The sequence below is a fragment of the Trachinotus anak genome, unplaced genomic scaffold, assembly GCF_046630095.1.
Source record: "Trachinotus anak isolate AG129_WGS33_773 ecotype Australia unplaced genomic scaffold, CSIRO_AGI_Tana_v1 ptg000021l, whole genome shotgun sequence".
Taxonomy (NCBI): domain Eukaryota; kingdom Metazoa; phylum Chordata; class Actinopteri; order Carangiformes; family Carangidae; genus Trachinotus; species Trachinotus anak.
In genome coordinates this window covers 22,470,924-22,490,757 of record NW_027273872.1, presented here as the reverse complement: position 1 = coordinate 22,490,757, position 19,834 = coordinate 22,470,924, and the positions used below count along the sequence as shown (strand labels likewise).

The 19,834-nt window shown below is 39.7% G+C and overlaps 2 protein-coding genes across 5 annotated transcripts; both read right to left on the bottom strand.

Annotated features, from left to right (window-relative positions):
* Window positions 1-72: 72 nt before the first annotated feature.
* ap1ar (adaptor related protein complex 1 associated regulatory protein) lies at window positions 73-11,491 on the bottom strand. Of its 2 annotated transcripts, none has more exons than XM_071506707.1 (10): window positions 11,268-11,491; window positions 9,197-9,245; window positions 9,083-9,109; window positions 8,586-8,617; window positions 8,386-8,482; window positions 8,115-8,213; window positions 7,435-7,499; window positions 6,708-6,781; window positions 6,420-6,542; window positions 73-5,688 (listed from the first exon to the last, which is right to left on the bottom strand). In XM_071506707.1, exons 1-10 carry the CDS (start codon window positions 11,336-11,338, stop codon window positions 5,417-5,419), a joined length of 909 nt encoding a protein of 302 aa, XP_071362808.1. In that variant the 5' UTR covers window positions 11,339-11,491; the 3' UTR covers window positions 73-5,416. The 2 variants fall into 2 exon arrangements, with proteins under 2 accessions (XP_071362808.1, XP_071362809.1); XM_071506708.1 differs by having other exon boundaries at window positions 7,435-7,496; window positions 11,268-11,488.
* A 404-nt stretch (window positions 11,492-11,895) lies between these two features.
* On the bottom strand, window positions 11,896-18,030 carry cfap100 (cilia and flagella associated protein 100). Of its 3 annotated transcripts, none has more exons than XM_071506701.1 (16): window positions 17,903-18,030; window positions 17,032-17,103; window positions 16,847-16,918; window positions 16,645-16,752; window positions 16,278-16,500; window positions 16,079-16,143; window positions 15,681-15,844; window positions 15,417-15,497; window positions 15,062-15,246; window positions 14,743-14,827; window positions 14,364-14,406; window positions 14,105-14,259; window positions 13,725-13,854; window positions 13,375-13,577; window positions 13,066-13,159; window positions 11,896-12,854 (listed from the first exon to the last, which is right to left on the bottom strand). In XM_071506701.1, exons 4-16 carry the CDS (start codon window positions 16,669-16,671, stop codon window positions 12,729-12,731), a joined length of 1,581 nt encoding a protein of 526 aa, XP_071362802.1. In that variant the 5' UTR covers window positions 16,672-16,752; window positions 16,847-16,918; window positions 17,032-17,103; window positions 17,903-18,030; the 3' UTR covers window positions 11,896-12,728. The 3 variants fall into 3 exon arrangements, with proteins under 3 accessions (XP_071362802.1, XP_071362803.1, XP_071362801.1); XM_071506702.1 differs by lacking the exon at window positions 17,903-18,030 and adding an exon at window positions 17,245-17,346 and having other exon boundaries at window positions 11,897-12,854; window positions 16,278-16,503; window positions 16,649-16,752; XM_071506700.1 differs by having other exon boundaries at window positions 11,900-12,854; window positions 16,278-16,503; window positions 16,649-16,752; window positions 17,903-18,029.
* Window positions 18,031-19,834: the final 1,804 nt, after the last annotated feature.

The window sequence follows — 19,834 nt, the reverse complement described above, 5'->3', positions numbered from 1 at the left end:
GCAAATCTGAAGTATTAAGTTATCAGTGTCAGATATCCTCAATATGAAGTACTAAGGAAAGACTAGACAAGATGACTTAGGTATCAGTTTATTTTGAGGCTGAATTCATTGCAATCAAACAATATCCAAAATGTTACATGCCACAAGAAAAATCAGAGCTTAATAAAGACGACGGATCCTTCATTGGCAAATGTGCTTATTACAGGTTGGTGATGAGAACCAGGCGTCAGTTGACCTCACAGCCACACTGGTACCAGCTCAGGATTTGGTCGTTGCCATGAGGAGAAAGAAAAGTTTACATTGTACATACTTGTTTAGAAAAGGTCTGCCCCATGTTCTGCTAAATCTTCAAGTTTTTTTTCCATTGCTGTCCCCACTGAAGAAACCTTCAATGTTGACAGTAATGATGTGTTCTAATATAACCAGCAGAGGAATTGATTAGATGCTATTTCTGTAAAAAAAACAAAAAAAAAAACAAACAAAAACAAACAAAAAAAACCACAAGAGGTTGCGTCAACTCCAATGCCACAGTGTTGCTGCAATGCAGCTTTGAGTTTACACTGATCTAATTAAATATTCACATTGAACCTTGACATCGTGGTGATGAGCCAATTCTGGAAATTGTAGTCGTGTATCTTCCTGTTTTCTTATGCAATGTTGGTCATAATAAACTCAAACCACGGTATTAATTAATCAAGTATTTTACATATATGTACAAAAATCAATTCTCATTCCACAACCTTATCTCTTGAAAAGAAAAACATGCCATAGCAGTGGAAATATTTGCGAAGACAACTTTTATTTACAAAGACATCCAAGCTAAAAATGAAGTAAAGCCGTACACTCTCTACTGGCGCAACCTTGGAAAGGAAACATAACCCCCTCAAAATCCACCCTTGTGTGCATACTTTACTCAAGTTTTGTGACAAACTCCCTTTAAGTGAGACCATCGAGCGACAGATGAGTGATTGTAATTATGTGGATTCACATTTTGCCCTCATCTAACAAAAACTGCTTATAGTAATTGTATTTGTTTGTGTAACAACTGCCAAATGTCTTGCTGTAGTGTGATTAAAAGCACATTTAAATGTACAGAAATAAACTATCACATTAACATAGTGAGCAATCTATCACATTCCTATTTTTCCTTTCTGACCTTTAGGAGGCGAGAACCCCTTGGTGATCAAACAGTGTCTGTGGGTCTGTAGGAGACACATGTCAAATAAAAACGTAATAATAAGTCTTCTACTTACTCCAAAAACCAGAAATATGAAATACACAACTTCCCGTTCAGAGGATTTTTCACATGAAAACTTTGCCAGCAAGGCACAAAGTGTTCAGAGCTGCTGATGAGTAACATTTTCATGAACTGGCAGGAAGTTGAATCACTGTTGTATTTTAAACACAGAGCAGCAAAAGGACATTTAGTTTTGAGAAATGGCGCAGATTTTTGGCCGCCCATGTCTACACATTGAAGCAACTAGAAAAGGCGACTTTTACAAAGCTGAGTCAGACAGAGAACCACTGTGGACGACCCACAGAGAGCTCCACTGGGAGTCTGAAAGGTTTCAGAGGAAAAGCTGCTGGCTGTACGTTGCTGGTTCCAGCACAAAAAAATCCTGCTTTAGTTTTTAATATCAATCTGTGCTGCATTAACTGTGACCTGCATTTTGTGAAAGCCCACATTTGCTGTATTAAAATTATGTCGATTTCTTCAGTCAACTCTTGCTAATAACTTTTCAGCTAATTACTTCGATTTTCACATTTAGATCTTTTTGATTTACTTGACAGCAGTACACAGCACAGTGCTCTCCAAAGTTAAACTTCAATTGCGCAGTACGTCTTTTAGGAGTTAAATACATTCACCCTCATTTGAGGAGGTTTACTGGTTGTTTGTCCTTGACTAAGTCATATGATTCTGTGAAACCAGGTACCACTACTGACTTTTATAAAGATGATTATCTGTACAGTAAACAGGCTTTGGTGGATGAAGCCACAGTACTACAAACAGTGTCTGTTTAAAGCACTGGACCACAGTGGTGGTGAGCTATGACAGATGACAACCAAAGAAACACACACCACACAGTGCAGCGTAAAAATTTGTGGTAGCCCCAATTGTTGGCTTATGATACTTCCATGCAGTGCCTCAGGCTAAAGGGATGGTTCAGTATTATCCAACATTTTTATAGTTGATAATTTGTATTTCTTTTTTTAGACGTTTCTCAAACTTTTAATAGAGATTTTAGATTTACTGGATTCACTTTTTAATTTCTATGACAGATGTGTAATTAAATTGTAGATTTCTAATTTGTATTGTGTATGTACTTCAATAAGAGAAACTCAAACATTTTGCCAGTGTGACATATCACTTTAAAAATGACAATGTTCACATGACTATGTACTTCGCAACAGCTCACAAGACAAGTTAAACTGATGATGGTTCTGCTAATTAATGTTGTACTGTTCTCACTATGTGTGTGATTTCCCAAGCGTTGACATAGATAAACAGTTAGCCAAACACCAATTCAATCTGCACTGTGAAGCTGACTGTTGGAAGTCAATAAAGGAGCAAACGTGCTAACTTTACATGCAACTGAAGAGGGGTCTGGCTAACTGTTTATCTATGTCAACGCTTGGGAAGTCACACACATAGTGAGAACAGTGCAAATGTCATTTAAAATGTACCAAATTCCAGCTGTGCTTACAGTGAATGCATGTGATATCCAAGACATTTTTCTATGTTTTATTTTTTTTTTTCTTAGGCTCAGTGTGACAAGGAATGTTAAGTTACAGGTTTTGCTTTACAGAAAATTACAGTGATTAACCAGAGATCATGTAATCACAGCAAACCATAATATTGAAATGTGTTTAAAAACAATACTATTTTTAAATTACAGACTCAAATATTAAGAGGTCAAACCTCTGCAAATATACCCGTGTCTCATCTACACACTTAAACAGTAGTGCACAGCCTCTTCTTCACACAAGTGAATCATCCTCGAAAGTCCACACGTGTAAACTACTTGTGATTCACACAGATTAAATAATCAGTGTCCCAACTCATGCTCGCCCGTTTGTGATGGGTCAACGTCAGGGTATAAAAATGTGATGCACAAGAACTAGAATAATGTATACAGCAGATTCTCTTGGAGAGCAGCTCTGGATCAATCGTAGCCCGGAACGCACCAAAGTTTGGGGCACAGAGTTATATTTGCATGTTTGCTAACCTTGGTCTTTTTGCATCCAATCTCAGATCTCACTCTCCACAAAATATTGCTTTCATTTTTAGCAGTGAACAACACATAGACTAAGATTTATGAATATTTTTAGTTCAGAGTAACTGGTTTGGATTTCAAATGTATTTTTATTACACTCAAAAGTGATTTGACTCTTAAATAAATGCCAAACATGAGCAACCAATCAGAAATTAGCCGTGTCTTTTTTTTGAAGCTTTTAAACAGGTTGTGGTTTTTTGTTGTGGTAAAGATTGTCTCCTGTTACATCCCGTCTATGTTGTAGATCCTTACATTACTCCCCAGGATTATTTTGTATTTCACATCAAGACCTATTTAATAATTTAGTTTTACCCCAGTTGTTTTGGTAAATGGCACATGACACAACTAGAATGGCACTCAGTAGAGTGCATACCTCTACCAAGGACAAACAATCCTGCATGGCTGTTTTGCTCTGATCTGCACCAAAATGTATTGGGTTCCTCCTTGGCCCATACACAATCCCTCCATTAGGTTTGGTGCAAACTGGTTCAGTATTTTTTGCATAATCTTGTTGACAAACAACAAACCAACCGCGAGAAAATACAAAACAACTCCTTGGTGAGGGTAATTACTTCTATCAAAATATTGATTTTACATTACAGCTTCTTAAAATTGAGGAATTTTTATTTTTGTGGGATCCCTTGTTATCACAATTAACCAGAGAACCAGTTGAAGAAAGTGACTGGAAAAAGCAGTTTTGAAGCAAAAAGGCCAGTTAAACACCCAGATGTTCTACAACACACCAACAGGCCCATGATCATGACTCAGTGTATGTGCTTCATTATATTATTTTATAAAAGGTCTCTTGTTGTCAAATGTTCACTCACAGACAAATGGAAATGTGTATATATAGGAACACAGTACTACTTATCATTTTACTGCAAAAGGACAGTGAAGGTGTTTTCATGCTTGGGCTTCTTTATTTTTATTTTTCTGGACATGTCGCTGTTAGTTCTAAGAGGCTAACACTTTTCATCAAATACAGAAGTTGATTTAGAGTCTGGTTAAATGAATTTCTCACCAGGTACCTGATTTGTTGATCTATTAAAATGTCAGAAAATACACAAATTACAGTTACAGGACTAAAAGTATAAAAACTCACTTAGCACTGCAGCTGATGTCAGTGCAGTGATCGCAGCTTTCTTGTCAGAGTGTGTGCACCGACAGCATTTCACAATGCGTGCCTTGACTGAGGCTACTGTTATACAAACAATACAAAAATAGGCTGAGCAAGCGCCCGATGATTCAAAGGAACATTAAAGCAAGAACAAACAATCCTAGGTCCAGTCTCAAATGTGGAAACAGTGGCTTTATCATTATAATGATTGATTGAAAAGAGTTTAGTCTATTGTTTTGCCTTTTTTAATGTCAAATTCAGTTCCTTTTTGCCATCATGCAACAACTTCATAATTCTGGAGGTAAAAACTGAAACAGGTGGGAGAAGAAGGGCAGAGTGAGGACTCTTTTCTGTAGTTTGGAGGTTATTTTCTGTGCTCATGTGGGGGTTTTTTTCCACCCCCAAAAAATACATGCAGGAATTCTCTTGCCATTACCAGTGAGCAAGGCGCTGACCTCAGAACTGTGTTTGGTCCCCAGGCACTGCTCTGTGGGTGTCGACTGCTGCTAAATAGGAAGGGTCAAATGCAGAGAACAAATTTCCCCCCTGGGATTTAAAACTAGTACCTTAATAAATGATTCTGCATAAACACCCTCCCCACAACCAGTGAAATGTGTCCATTTCTATCAGTGAGTACCACACAGCTCCTACAGCAGCAACCTGCTTTCACAATGAAGTCACAATAAATAACTTGGCAACATACTGGTTTATGTACGACCACCTGTGTGTTGAAAATCAGCACTTACTGAACAATGTGTCAAATGGTAATGGATGTAATTGATCTGTTACAATGCATACAATGGTCGGCTAATTTAGCAAATGAAGGCACTGAAAAATGAGTATTTGATAAAAACGTCACTACAATGCACTGTAGTGTTGAGATCCACAACATATTACCGCAGCATCAGAGTCTCATATTACAGAATATGAAGAGCGAGTAAGTACATTTCCATTTCATGAGGCAAAAAGCTGGTGAGCTTTGACATGAAGAGGGCAAGACAAACATCTCCTTTGGTGCTGGACACTATCTGTCCTGGTTGTCCAACCTGAGGCCACAGTCCGAGGCGTCCTCAGAGGGAGTGTCTAGGACGGGATTGACAAAGCCTTCAAATTCAGTGTTTGCACTGTCTTCCGGGTGAGTACTCACAAAATCATTCTCCCACTCCAGTGCGTTGGAGTCCTCGGAGGCCGAGGTCGGGCCGCTGTTCATCTGCTTGCCGCCGGGCCTCAGGGCTGCGCGCAGGATGTCCTCCTCCGTCCGAGACCTCTCCCAGGCTGGAAGTGCTCGATTGATTCCTACAATGCAAGGACACAAGCTTTCATTCTGACAGCAGAAGTCGATGAAGTCAAAAACTGCTGCAGGCAATAATCTGGTGGCTCAGAGGGGCCACAATGCAGAAAATCTGTTCCTACATAAGACTTTCTAAACCAAACTTAAAATTTAACATACCACACTTTATTGTAATTTCATGTGTCTGTGTGTGTGTGTGTGTGTGTGTGTGGGTGAGTGTATATTTATATATATTTATATTTGACTGACTGGGCTGAACTGGCTGTATATATCTTTTAGGGTATAATACAGGAAACACAGGTAAAACAGCAGAAGCAGCCATGTGAAGCTTGGGGGCCGCGCACTCCCCAGTCTGGGGTCTGTGTTACTGAATATGCCTGCAATTAAGAATGCGTTTCTGCTGATTTTATTTCAACATTTGCACTGGACTTTTGAAGTGGGTTGATACATTTAAGATAACCTGTATGCTGCTTCTTCTTCCTCCTCTTTGCTGCAGTGCCACTGAAAAACAGAATCAACGTTGGCTGGGAAATGGAGCCCTGGTTCTGGAGGAAGAGAGAGCTCTGACTCTCCCTCAGTGTAATCGAACCACTAAACAGAATGTCAGCTGAATGTTTGATGGGGCTGCCATTTTTCCTCAACTTTGCAGCTGAGTAGTCAAAGGCGACACTCAACAGGAAAATGAACAGCTTAGTGAGAGAAAACTTTCCAATATGAGCAAAAATGAAAGTCTCACCTTCCTCATCCTCCCACTCTAGGTCCAGTGAGGTGCCATCATCATTGGTGGAGCGGGTCTTAGTGGTGAAATCCCAGCTGCACTCTGTGTTGGGCGTCACCACATTTGTGTCAGAGGGAAGTCCTGTTAACAAGGAGACAATTATTACAGCAGAGTGCAAGCAACTCTTGTACATTTACATGAAAACAGTAAACAACAAACATGGTCTATTTATCAGCACAAACATTATAGACCTGTGTCTAGTATAGTATAGTGAATAAGTATAATAAAGGCAGGCAGGTCACTCACTGTTGCTCCTGAAAGCTTCAGACTGGGCTTTCACATTCTGGAGGTAGACATCAAAATCCTCCCCAGTGGTTTGTCTGAAACAGGTGATAATGAATCAACACAAGAATAACAAAACTCACAAAAAAAGTGTATTGCACAACACTGCCTGCCCAAACGTCATCAGTCCTAAACTGAGGCCAGTCTGATTAAAGCTTCTCACTAAGGCTTCTTCTTCAACCTGTATGAGGTGAAAGCTGATACTGTGCTCAGCTTTGCTAGCGCTGCCTCCTTTCATTACCACTGCAAAGCATGATGATTTGTGAGCTCACACCTCCCGTCTGGCAAAGTGAAAATTTGTTAAGCATTGAATTCTGAGAATTGATACCTTGTAGTGCTTTAATATCTGCTCTGCAGCCTACACACTGCGTAACTGCAGAAACACACACCGAGTTCTCACATCATCAAATCAATGTTTCTGTTGAGAGCTTGGAAAAGAAAATTCCTTCTGCCAAACAGCAACAAATGGTAATTTCACCCATCTGAGTGGCTGACACCAGATGCTGGAAGTTTTCAAATATTTCTTTACATCTTCCACCAACTGAGGTTGATGAAAGACTCAACAACTTTAAGCAGATTCAAGAATTCTGTCTACTTGGTATGTCTACTAAAACCTATGCAGGGCCTCATGACCGCAGTTTGTCCTTAGCTCAACAACTACTCTGTTGTCTAATGAACTTAAGTGACTCACTTTCTTTGCTGAGTTTCACTGCCAGAGCCATCTGCTTTCCCCCTCGTCCTCTGGGCAGACAGCTGCTAACAAAAACACCATAGATCAAGTTAAAAAACAAAACAAAACAAAAAACAGTCATATCTTCCCACTATTCAAAATAACAGACAGATTATATTAACTATAAAAAGACATTTAACAGTTTTGGTGCCATCAAGAAAACATGTGAGCAAATAACTTTAACAAAACAAAGCAACACCAAAGAAGCTGTGGAATGTGGTAATGAAAAGCAACTAAGGAATCTGAATCATAACAGGCCCATTTTCATTAATCACATTATAATTAAAGCTTTAGGAGTTTCCTCTAAACTGTAAAGGAAATATGAAGCCATCATACCACCTGTATCTATTGATTATTTTTCGTCCAGAGGATGATTAAGAATGCTAACAATACTACAAATTGTTCTTCATATGAATTAAGGACTGACACAGATAATAACTTCCCGACTTGGATGACAAAGACAGGTTAATGGGCACAACAAGAAGACTGAGTGGACAAAATATCAGTGTCCTTTAAGACACAGCAGGCTGAGGACTTGAAATGCTGGGATGCCTCTGCACAGGGCCAGTAGGTTAGAGGAGAAGTTGTTTAGCCAAGCAGTAAGTCAACCTGGCAGAAGGGAGCGCTCAGTGCTGCCTCACCTCCTTCATTTTTCGTTCACGTGCCAACCTGGCGGCCTCACGCTGGGCGGCATTTCTAGCCTCCTCTTCTAGCCTTAACTTCTCCTCTTGTGCCTCTAACTGAGCAGAAATAACAAAAATGAAACAAACACAAAACACAGAACAGAAAATTACAAAAACAGAAAAAACAATGCAACAAATTAAAAATAAGCAAAAATAGGTCTAAAACGTAAAGTGAAATGATGGGGGCTGACGGATCCCTCTAAAGACACTTTTTGAAATTGTGCCTTACCTCTGCTTGTAGCTTCTGGTCTATCATGATCTGCTTGTCTGAGATCGCAGTGTAGCGGTGCTCTTTGAGGTGCTTGATCTCATCTTCACTGATAGGCCTAAGAAAAAACAAAACAATACAATATACTTCAGGGTTACTTCAAGGTTTCTTTTTGTTAAAGAATACTTGTGATCATTTTTTTAAGTCACAAGACCTCTGACCTCGGGCAGGGCTGCGGGCTGTCTCCCTCTCCCTGCAGTGGAGCAAACAGAGGATGTGACCATACAGCACTGGATTCCAGTGTAAAACACATCTTCAGTGCTGCACTGTTTGACTAAAGTGCTACCAGTCTGGGACTCTGCAGACAGTAATTGAGTTACAGCTTGGAAGGAATAATGGAAGACTGCCATATTACGGTGATGGGTGCGCAGTGGGTGCACCCATCGTTTTCTATCCATCACTGGAGAATGGCTTTCTCCAGGAAAGTCTGATGGAAGTCTGGACGTAAAAAGTATCCTGGGAGCACCAGCATAATGCCGCTTTTAATTAGCCTATACATCTTATAAAACACTTACTCAGTCTTTTGCAGTGTAATTGGGTCCCAAGCAGTAGAACAATAATAGAGTCAAAGTAAAGACAGCAACAATGTTTTCCTTTAACTTATTTAGTACTGAAAGCTCTTAAAATTAAACATCATCACAGAGATGATCAGACTTACCTCATCACTCTCTACCAGGTTTTCAAACTGCAAAATTAAAAGTCACGATTAGACACTGAATAATGCTCATTAAAAAAAATAAGAAAACAGTACCAGTAACTGTGTGACTCATACCTCTATTGTATAATGTTCCCCTGTGGTGCTGCTTCGGAAATATTTGGATCTGTAAGAATAAGTCAGAGAACATGAGCACACAGCTGAAACATTTAAACTGAACTGCTGTAATTTTACATGTAGGAGCTGTATGATGATTACACTGTAAGCCTCTGACATTAAGATAAACATTAAGATAATAGCTCTGAAATAAGATAAAATAAATGAATGAATCTAGGGGAAGGAATTAATTGAGTAGCCACAGTTGAATAAAATACACCCAGTGTTTGTAGTAGATCACTGGCTCTACATCACTGCAGTCAATGAATCTTCTCCTCATCTGTAACAGTTACCACATATACTGTATATTATACACAACCTGTACCAACCTCGGATGAATCCTCTTACTGCAAAAAAGACCAGTGGCCCACCATGATTTCATATAGTGTGTGTTCAGTTGTTAGCAGAGAACCTCTTATCAGAAATAATTGAATTTCATGGGGGTAGCTCTGACTTCTGACAGAAACATGTCCATGCAAACAGAAACTCTGTATTGTTTCCTTTGTTAGATTAGCTATGTTTGAAATGATACCGGATAAAAAAATATTGAAAGAAAATAATGTGTTAATTAATAGGCTTCAGGAATAGTCTGATTTTTAAAAGCAGTTGCCTGTCTATATTATCTGCATATTAAGCTGGTCTAAGCACATTTCTGTTCTGGCCGTCTGTCCATTTACATATGTTTACTCCATCTGTCTAGTTCACATTACTGACACAGACGTGTGAATACTCAAGATTACAAAGCATATGCTGAAATGTTGACATCAAACAAAAACACCAGTGATCTGTTGTAAATACAGTTTTTTTTAACTCAGAAGCTAAACTGATCAATGTGCGATTCTGTCAAAAACATGGTTTGTGAGTCGACATTGAACCATACGCAGCAGAAAACAGCTGCTGAATAAACACTGGAGAAGCGCAGGTGTAATGATGTGTCAGTAAGTGGTGTCAGTGTACACAATACCAGGACCTTACAACAGACACATCTACATCAAATGCAGCTATAATTAACGTTATCGATTACACCTGTGATTCCCCTGGAGTGACGCGTGTCAAAAAGTCTGCAATAGAGCAGGTGTACTGCTCTGACAATAGTCTTCAGAGCAGGTGCTCTACCTTTGACAGGTTCTAGGAAACAGCTTTGTGACACAACGGACATATTAACACCCTTCGCTCATTATGTGCTTCATTAATTTAAGATTGGTTTAAAATACTCATCCTCATGTCGATGTCAAACAAAAAATAAACTGTCTGTTCTTCTGTTTATTTCTCTGCATGTACTGTGGAACAAAACCTACATTTTATTTCTCCAGTCAAGACGATTGTTATTTTACCAAGTTACAGCATGACCTAATGGGAGCAGATAAAGTGGACTTATACAAAGTTATAATGAGGCTAATGCTGTTTAACCACTGCTGTACCTGTCAGCTCCAATATGGAAACACATGGAGGTGACTGAGTGTGAAACAGCTTGCTGCTGGAGGAGAACAAGCCTTCTCTAACCTTAACAAAGCACGGGGTAAAGTCAGACTGAAAACATTAATTATTAACCTTCAATTTGGTGACCTGACTGCCTGGAAGTAAAGCAGGAAACAGACAATGGGGACCCAGTGTGTGCATTAGTGTTGACATGAAGACAGGTTGAACTACGAGCTCCAGGTATTAGTCTATAATCATTGTCAAACAACTCTTCAGCAGCTCTGGCTGGGTTTGTCTTTCATGCTAGTGCTCCCCTTCACTTAGACCTAGCTAACCCCATGACCAGACAGTTGACAATAGGGGTGGGGTCTTGATTCCTGCTGCCCCTGTCTGACTGCAGGCTGAGCCGCACAGCAGCAGATCCACTATCTTACTGACCGGCCTCTATGTCTCGGTTACAACACCGCCACTAGGCCGACACACAGAGCTGTCACAAAGTCCTACCACACACACCGGCTAACCAACTGTTAGCTAACGTTAGCAGTAACCGGATACGCTGGTTCAGATGATGCTAGTTAGTTAGCTCACCCAGCTAAAGCTGTGTTTCACCTACCCGCCTCCCCTCTGGATCCTGTTGGCTTCTCTCCTGAAGAGCCCAACACAGTATGCCCAGCAGTTACCCATCGCATTGTCAAATATTACTAATATCTAGCTGCCTGACAGCTGCTGGTGCATCCCTGCTGGTAGCTACATCTCCAGGTCCAGTCCTCTTGTCCAGCCACTTCCTCATCCTCCTTCCTCTCCGGTTGATGACACGCCAGACAGAAATGTTCAACACCACCGCCTGCTGTCGTTTCAGTGTAGCTTTTGATAATTGAGCGCAGGTTCTGGCACAGGATGAGACGGGATTTTAAAACCTGCAAGAAAAATTGGATCATATTGCTTCTTAAATTTCAAAGATGGCAGCATTAATTATGAAAACAAATTGTGTTTATGGAGGTAAATTAATTTTCATCATTATTTTAGGCACCAACCAGCCATTTAAAGCTCTAATGTTCAAGCAGGCAGCTGTGGAAGAAGCTATCAGATCCATTGCTTAGTAAAAGTACCAGTACAATGTAGAAAGAAAAGCATCATCAGCAGAATTCACTTGAAGTAACAAAAATGAAAGTACACAATTTGCAGAAAATTCTGTATTCTGTAAATCACATATTACAGTAAATAACATTACTGATACAGATGCATCAGTGTGTAAGCAGCATTTTACTGTTGTAGCTTGTTGAGGTGGACCTAGTTTTAAATACTTGAGCAGAGTGGTTCCCGAACCAGGGTGGGCCTCCTCTCAAGGGTCACAAGTTAAATAAGAGGGGTCATGAGATGATTAATAGGAGAGAGAAAAGGAAAAAATAAATTTTCACAAAAAAGTTTTTTATTTTTGTTTTATTTTTTGTGAAATATTTGATAATTTACACAGCTAGTGATATAAAACTATGTGAGAAGGTAAGAAGAGCGAACAACTCACTGACATCCAAAACCTGATGGGTTTAACAACGAGGCACTCACTTATTATAAGGGGTCATGTGCCAAAACCACTAGTTTAACTTGACAGACAATAAAACAAAACAAAACAAAACAAAAAAAATGCGGGGGGATGGTGGGGGTATGTGTTATTATCAACAGCAGATGATGAGCTCACCTTATTGATTCTATAAAAAGTTACCTTATCAAATAAAACTTCCTTATATTCCCTCTTGGTGCAATTTGTTTTTTTTCTAGCTGCAGGTCAGCTTTCTATCTTTTACCAGGGCTAAGTGGGCTGGTGGGTTCTTCTGCTTCCCGTTTCATAGAATCAGATTGGTTGTTTGACACGTATATCAGAAGCTTTCACACCAAAAACAGCCAGAAATGGATCTGGTTTGACCTCAGTCAGAGCGTGAAGGATTTTAATCCAGTAGTAAATAATATTTGGGCAGTCCCAAATCATATGTGCTAAATAAGCTGATTGCATTTAACATTTAACATAATTTTCTTTGCATAATTTTGTTTTTGTTTATTGTTTGATTGCTTTTTTGTTTTACTCTTTGTCCTCAGAGGTGAAGAGGTAGGCATGGAGCTCGTCCTCAGTGGGAATGTTGTCCACATTGTTGACTTTGACTTTCGGGGTGACTGGCATGCATTTGGGCATGAGCTTTCTCCCACTCTGAAAGAAAATGGGACGGAGTTTAAGCATTTTTTCACTTTTACTGCAGATTCAGTTTCAGTGTTTAGGACAGGTGTTCACCAAATGAATGTAGTGATAATTTACTGATATGAAATTGTTTAAATTAAATTTTTGTGTTTACTAGTAGTAATACAATTTCTAAAGAACAGTATAAAAGGCATCATGAAGGAATTTTAAGCAAATGACTTACTATTTTCTTGGAGTCAGCCAGGGATCTCTCCATATACCTCCTCATCCTTTCTTTCTGTTTCTCTCTCTGCTCTCTAAGCTTTTCTTCACGCTCCCTGTTCCATAATGTACAAAGAGGGAAAGGATTTAAAATAACATATTTTTATTGAGCTTGGAATGAATATATTGAAGGAAAAACTATCCTGGTGTGATGGAGTTATGTTGTGACAAAACTGTGATTTATCTTCACAAAAGCCTTGAATTTGTTACATAATCATTTTCATTCTTTCAGTAAGTAGAAAGTAAGCAAAGTATAGTTACTGACACATACCTGCTCCTCTTCTCACTGTCCTTTATCCTCTTTATCATCTCCAAGATATGTTCAGGGAGGCTCTCGAGGCCCTGCAGCAGTGAGGACATACGGTTCTCAATACTGACAAGCTTCTCCAAGGTGCTGAGGTTGGTTATCCTGTCATCCACGCAGCTGCGATGCACCTCTGCCACCTTCTCACCCAGAGCATCGAGCATCAAATCCTGTCAGCATGAGAAAGACAATCAGATAGTCAACACTGCGGCTGCCACCTAACATATGGGTGTTGTTACCTCAGAGATAATTTGAAGAGCTTTCAGATCTGAAAAGTGATTTGGAAGAAAAATGTTAAACATTTTGTGCTTGCTTACCTGGTCTTCAGTGTGCAGTGAGACATGGAGCTCAACCTTCTGTTTGAGCTTGTTGCCTCTCGTCTTCTCTTTGTCCACTCTCCGTTTCATGTCATTTATCTGTAGTGTTAGCTGCTCTTCCTTCTTTTCACTACAGACAGGAAAGGATTGATCATTGGATGGATGTGACAGAGAGAGGAGTATGAAGAAATGAATATGGTATTGGGTAACTCAGAGTATAAAAATAGATGTGAAATTCCTACAAAAAACAGAGAATTAATAAAAACAAGAGACAAATAACTCTGTGACCATATGGTAATAATGTCAGAGTGAAATCCAACAGGTGAAAATGGCAAATGCCAAAATCATTCATTCACAGAGCCTCCACTAACAATGCTTACATCTTCTTCCTGGTCGTCTCTACAGACTGTCGGAGCCCCTCCATTGTCACTTCCACCCTTGTGGAATTCTGGATCAGGGACAAGTTCTGGTCTGTCAGCTCAGTCACCAGATCTAGAAGCTGCTGGGGATCAGAAAAGTACAGCTCTGGCTCATCCTGCAGAGAGGTGACACAACGAGGTGGGAAAGACAGGTGTTCTGTGAGCACTGCAAATAAAAACATTAAGATTAAAAGACACGATGCTTCAGTGGAAAACTGACCTCATACTCTGAGCTGTCCACATCCACATTAAAGTTTGTGATCCTGAAATGCCAAAGACAGATGTTGGGGTCAGGAGGAAGCTTTGTAGCAGCATGAGAACAGAATTTTCTACAAGATGTGCAAAATGATACTAGCATGCTGCGTGCGACAATGGAGAGAAATGAAGTGTGTAAGAATGTTTAAATGACCATATAAAATATATCACACGAAACAGTATACAAGGACGTGTTTTTAACAGCTAAAAATTAGTTTCTCTTGCATTATAAATTACCCACCTTATCTACCATTGCTTCAGTGTGTATGAATCCACAAAACATATAGAGTGCATACGCTGTCATCACTGTTGTGACTAAGGTGAGTGTGTTGGTGTGTCCTTACACTGTGTCGTTGTGGGCTAAGGTCAGCCTGTTCTCTCTGATGGAAGGCAGCTCTTGACCTAGACTGGACACCTGGACCTCCAAACCTGTGTGCATGTTACCATTCAAATCACACCACTAGCACTTTCAATACTTGCTGTGTAATAATAATAATAATAATAATAATAATAATAATAATAATAATAATAATAATAATAATAATAATAATAATAATAATAATAATGAACTATTTCAGGACATTAACCATTGTCACCCCTCTCCTCATAATCTATTTTATATTGATTTACTTGGTTTTCCTAGCAACGTGCTGAAGTACTTGCCGTTCCTTATTGCTGACTCCGTAGGCTTCCTTTTCTGTTTGTCCTGTGCATCTTTGTCAAACAGAACTTTAGCTTTCAAAGCCTTAGCCTTCTGGGCCTCCTGCCACTCTGGAGGAGACAGCTTGAACAGAAGCTCTTTGTATCTCTTGTAGTCCATGAGGATTTCTTCAAACTTGGCGAGTTCACTGTGAAGAAGAAAGACCAGATTTAAATCCACATGACGTGACACTGTGTCTTTCCAACGCTATTCACCTTCATTATAATTTTCCACTCTACTTAGTATTTCCTTTTATGCACATAAAGTATGATTAACTGATATACACCTGTAAATTACACAACATCATCAGAGTGCTACCTTTTTATGGTCCCTATTTCAGCAGTCAATTTCTTGATCTCAGCATTCTTCTCCTGTTTTGATTTGGCCTCCCGTTCAAAACTAACAACAGAGACAAGACAATCACTTGCAATGTGACTTTTTAAACACCATATGAATGTTGTTAGGATAAACACCAGTCTGTATTGAGATTATAATAAGAGCAAAATAGATTTTCAAGATCCACAATTTGATCTTCAGTCACAATAATATGCTAAGCATGTTGTTTCGAATGTTGATACTCACAATGTTCTGGCCTCCACAGACTTTTTCTCATTCTCCCTGAGGAACTCTTCAAAGATGAGGTTGTCTCTTGCAATGATCCTTTCAAGCTGTTTAAGCTGTCTCTCCTCTTTTGCAATGGCCTTGTCCATCCTCGAAATCTCACCCCTCTTCGTCAATATAGATAACTGAATCAGGGAGGATGAGGCAGCAGTGGAGATTCAGAAGGGACGTAAATACAGTTAGAGACGTATTGGTAATGGAAGGAGTAGATACTGATTAACAGTCAGATTTTTGTTTAACACGTGTGGTTCAGGAAGACCAGATAGCTGATAGAAAGCAAACACTCATGCAAAAAGCACCTGTCACAGTAGACTGAGAACCTGCCTATTAAGATTTTAGCAACCACTAAAAACAGTTACCTCCAGCACTGCCTTCTGCCGTTCCATGGAGATTAAGTCATGTTTGCTGTCTTTTGTAACATTTTCTGGGAACAAACAACAGTTATCATTTAAATTAGTAGGTTAGCCATCTGATGGCTGTGGAATACAGATAGGGGTTTCAAAAAGCTACAAGTAGCACCTATACAAAATTTGACCACCCTACTCTGTCTCCTCTCACCTCGTTTCATCATGGCCATCTTCAGCTCATGTCTGCCTGGTGTTTGTTTAGGGAAAGTTGTTTTACTCTTGATTTGTTTTAGATTCTTCATCCTCTCATTTCCCACCTCCTCCTCCTCCTCCTCCTCCTCCAGTTTTCCCACCAGCTCTTTCTTCATCTTGGCCATCATTCGTGCTGCGTGGGTCGTCTTCTTATCAATTGGCAGAGCCAGGAATTTACGCATCTCCTGAGCACGGAGGAGAACAGCAGCATGACTTAAACACAGCAATGATCAATTTTTCACTTTTGGCAAACACTGAGTCACACAAATATCACTCAGTGGATGTAAAACCGTTTATTTCTACAAACACAACTCAAGCACACACACCAACCTCTTTTTTGCTCTCTTTTTCATTTGCACTCTGTAGAAAAATGCTGTTACTGTCTGGCACTTTGAATGGGCTTTGTCGTGTCTCCCTCCTCTTTCTCCTCATGTCTACGCAAATGGAGTGAAAAACAAAACTAATGAGAGCATGTAGTTTCCTATAGTTTTGTCTCTGTTTCCGGATTTGTCTCTTTGCCCACTATACCTTGTTTATGTGATTTGGCAGCACTTTCAGTTTCTGCAACAGCAACACTGCCTGAAGTGATCTCTGGTCCCTCTGTTGGAAAGATAATGACAACAATGGTACAAATTAATCAATCATAAATCAGTAACTGATTCATTTTGACTTGTTTCTTGTGTGTGAAGCATAGCATTGTGACAGAAACTTACTGGGTTGTGGTGACGACATCTCTGAGGTTTTCTCTGGCATCTGGTGCTGCACTGGCTCAGTGTTTGATTTGCCTGCAGGTTACAGAGAGAAAACGAATGAAAACAAACGACATGAACTTCATTAACTCAAATAAAACATTTTATTTGAGGCAAAACTAGCCCAGAACTGAATTTCTAATATTGCCAAAGCAGTGAGACCCTGACTATTCTCACCCTCAGGCCAGTGACTAAAGGTGGCCGACGCTTTGATGTAGAGGCTCCTCAGCTCTGGATGCTCCTGTCTGCTTTTTACTTCAGTGTTAACTTTTAGGTCCTTTGAAGTCCTTTCTTAAGACACATTTCCGCAGGCAATGGTTCATATTGTTTACAGCTCAACTCCCGATTTGCTATTGGCCATTTTCTTGTTTAAATTGTATTTATTATTATTAAAGGCTCAGGTGCTTTTTGTGCGCTGGGTGTTATCAAACTCAATGTGCTAATGAGAATTATTTAGATCATTAGAGGAGGCCTAATCAGGCTAAAGTGAAAACACCTGTGGGGCTGGACCATTGATGAGCAGGGCTTTTGATTTACATGATGCTTTTAATTACTCTTTCTTGTAATTACCTCTTTTGACTTGATGCCCTGTGTTGAAGGAGGGCACATCAAAGTCTAGTTTAAGTACCCTTTTTAAATGAGAAATATCTATGTATATTATAAATATCCCCAATGAATTCGTGCCAAAGTTAGCTAACGTTACGAGACAACTCCGGGTTGTTGTTTCTCGGGATAAACAAAAACTGGGTCTCGCTACTGTACGGATTAGCTAGCATGAGAAAAGAAACGATAAGACACTTCTTCAGAATGAATGTTCGTAATGAATTCAGCCTACCGTGTGAGGAAGATGTTCACACACGGAACAAGCGATGAGAGGAAGAGCCTTAGCACACAGCGGCGCTCCTCAAGCGGGCCCTTCAATTTGTGTACTGTTGTCATGGTAACTGTTGCCTTCACGGTTCCCCTGTAAAGTTCTTCAATATGAACCTCACAACTAGTATACGCCCTAAAAATAGGCTACGTGTAGCTTCTCACGTCTGTCTACATGTGTATGCCATGTGATAAGGCTGACAATTACATTTTTTGTTAATGACAAATTAATGACAAATTAATTTTTGTTGAAAAGTGATTGACGCAATGCATCAATCAAAGTAACAGAGGGTTTGTAAAATGACTTAGATACAGGCGGAGGAACTCATCAATTCTGTGAGCCAGTCATGTTCACTCTCCACTAGATGGCAGAGACAGATCACACAGTCTGTCTAAGGCTGAGCCCAGTACCTCTTTTCTGTGTTGGGTTGCCTTGTTAAGACGAGAAACCCAGATTTCAGTGCTGCTGTTGAAAGGTATGTTTGGAGTAGTGCATCTATATCAGTGGTAATTTCTTCCTAAGTTAACTTGACTTGATTGCCAACAATTCTTTTAGTTCACTATGTGCAAGTCAATATACTTAGAATCTAATACTGTACACTCTCTCCCACGCATCCACACATGACCCTGCATATCTCAGCTCAACAAAGCAGCCCACGCACTACACTTGCTTGTAGGAAATCCCAGTGTCAGATTGTCAGGTTAAAGTAATGCAAACACATGGGCGAGTGTTGGCTCTCGCAACAGAAAAAAGGGCACGTTGTGTAAGGAAGGAGGAATGGTGCTTTTATTCAGATTTGAAGGGACTGCTTCATGCTCAGGAGTGGATAACAAGCACTAGCACAAATATCTCCTTTGTATTTCCAACTTTCCATGAATTTTTTTTCTTCACAAAATTCTTACAGGTGTGCAACCAGTCGTCTGACAGTTGCCTATAAAGTTGCTCTGCAGACAGTATCACTGCCTTGCAGTGTAGATGACATTGGTTGCTGTAGCATGAAGATGCTATGAAACAACCTGGTTTCTTGCAGCGCTGCATGGGTTGTTTGAGCATTACAGATTGCCTCCACCTCCTCCGCCGTGGATATTTGGTATTATATAAGAGGTGAACATTCAGCCTTCTATGCATAATGAGATCGACAGCTTTTCTTTAAACATAATTAACTCTGCCACCTTCAGTGAACACAAAAACATTTTAAATAAGGAAAAAGATCCTCATCCATATATCACCAGATAAATGCACACAGAAATAAATGCAGAGGAACACACAGGAATAAACTGGAGAGGGAAGCATTTCTTGAGCAACATATTTCAGGAACTGTCTAAGAATAAATGTGAAATGGACAGGTACTTAGAAGCTAATTCTCCTCCTCATTGCAGTGGGTTTAGCTGTCTGAGTGAAAAAGCAGCACTGACCTCCTGTCATGAAACAAACGTCAGAGCAGAGTTGGAGCTGCCATGCTGTCAGGAAGCTGTTGAGGCGGCTGTGAGACGCAGACTGAGCTCAGGCCCATTTGACTGTGCTGCAGGGCTCCAAACTGAGAAAGCATTTTATAAAGTTTGACTGTTTTACATGTCTGTTGAAACTTTGTTCCCAGAACCAAACTCATGCACTATATTTTCCGTATTAATAGACTGAAATCAGATTTATTGAAAAATGAAATATACAGACAAAAAAAATCTTCCTCCAATCAAATTAATCCAAAAAGAATTCATGTTTCATGATTACAGATGTTTCTTTTATAGTTATTACCTGAAGCTACTCAATACCTTTTTGCTGACAAAATAACACTCTGACTTGATGTAAATATCTAAGTGCTTAAATGAATTTGGGGACATGTAAATGCAAATATGTGAACTATGTTTGATAATTGACAATTATAGCTAATAATTTAAG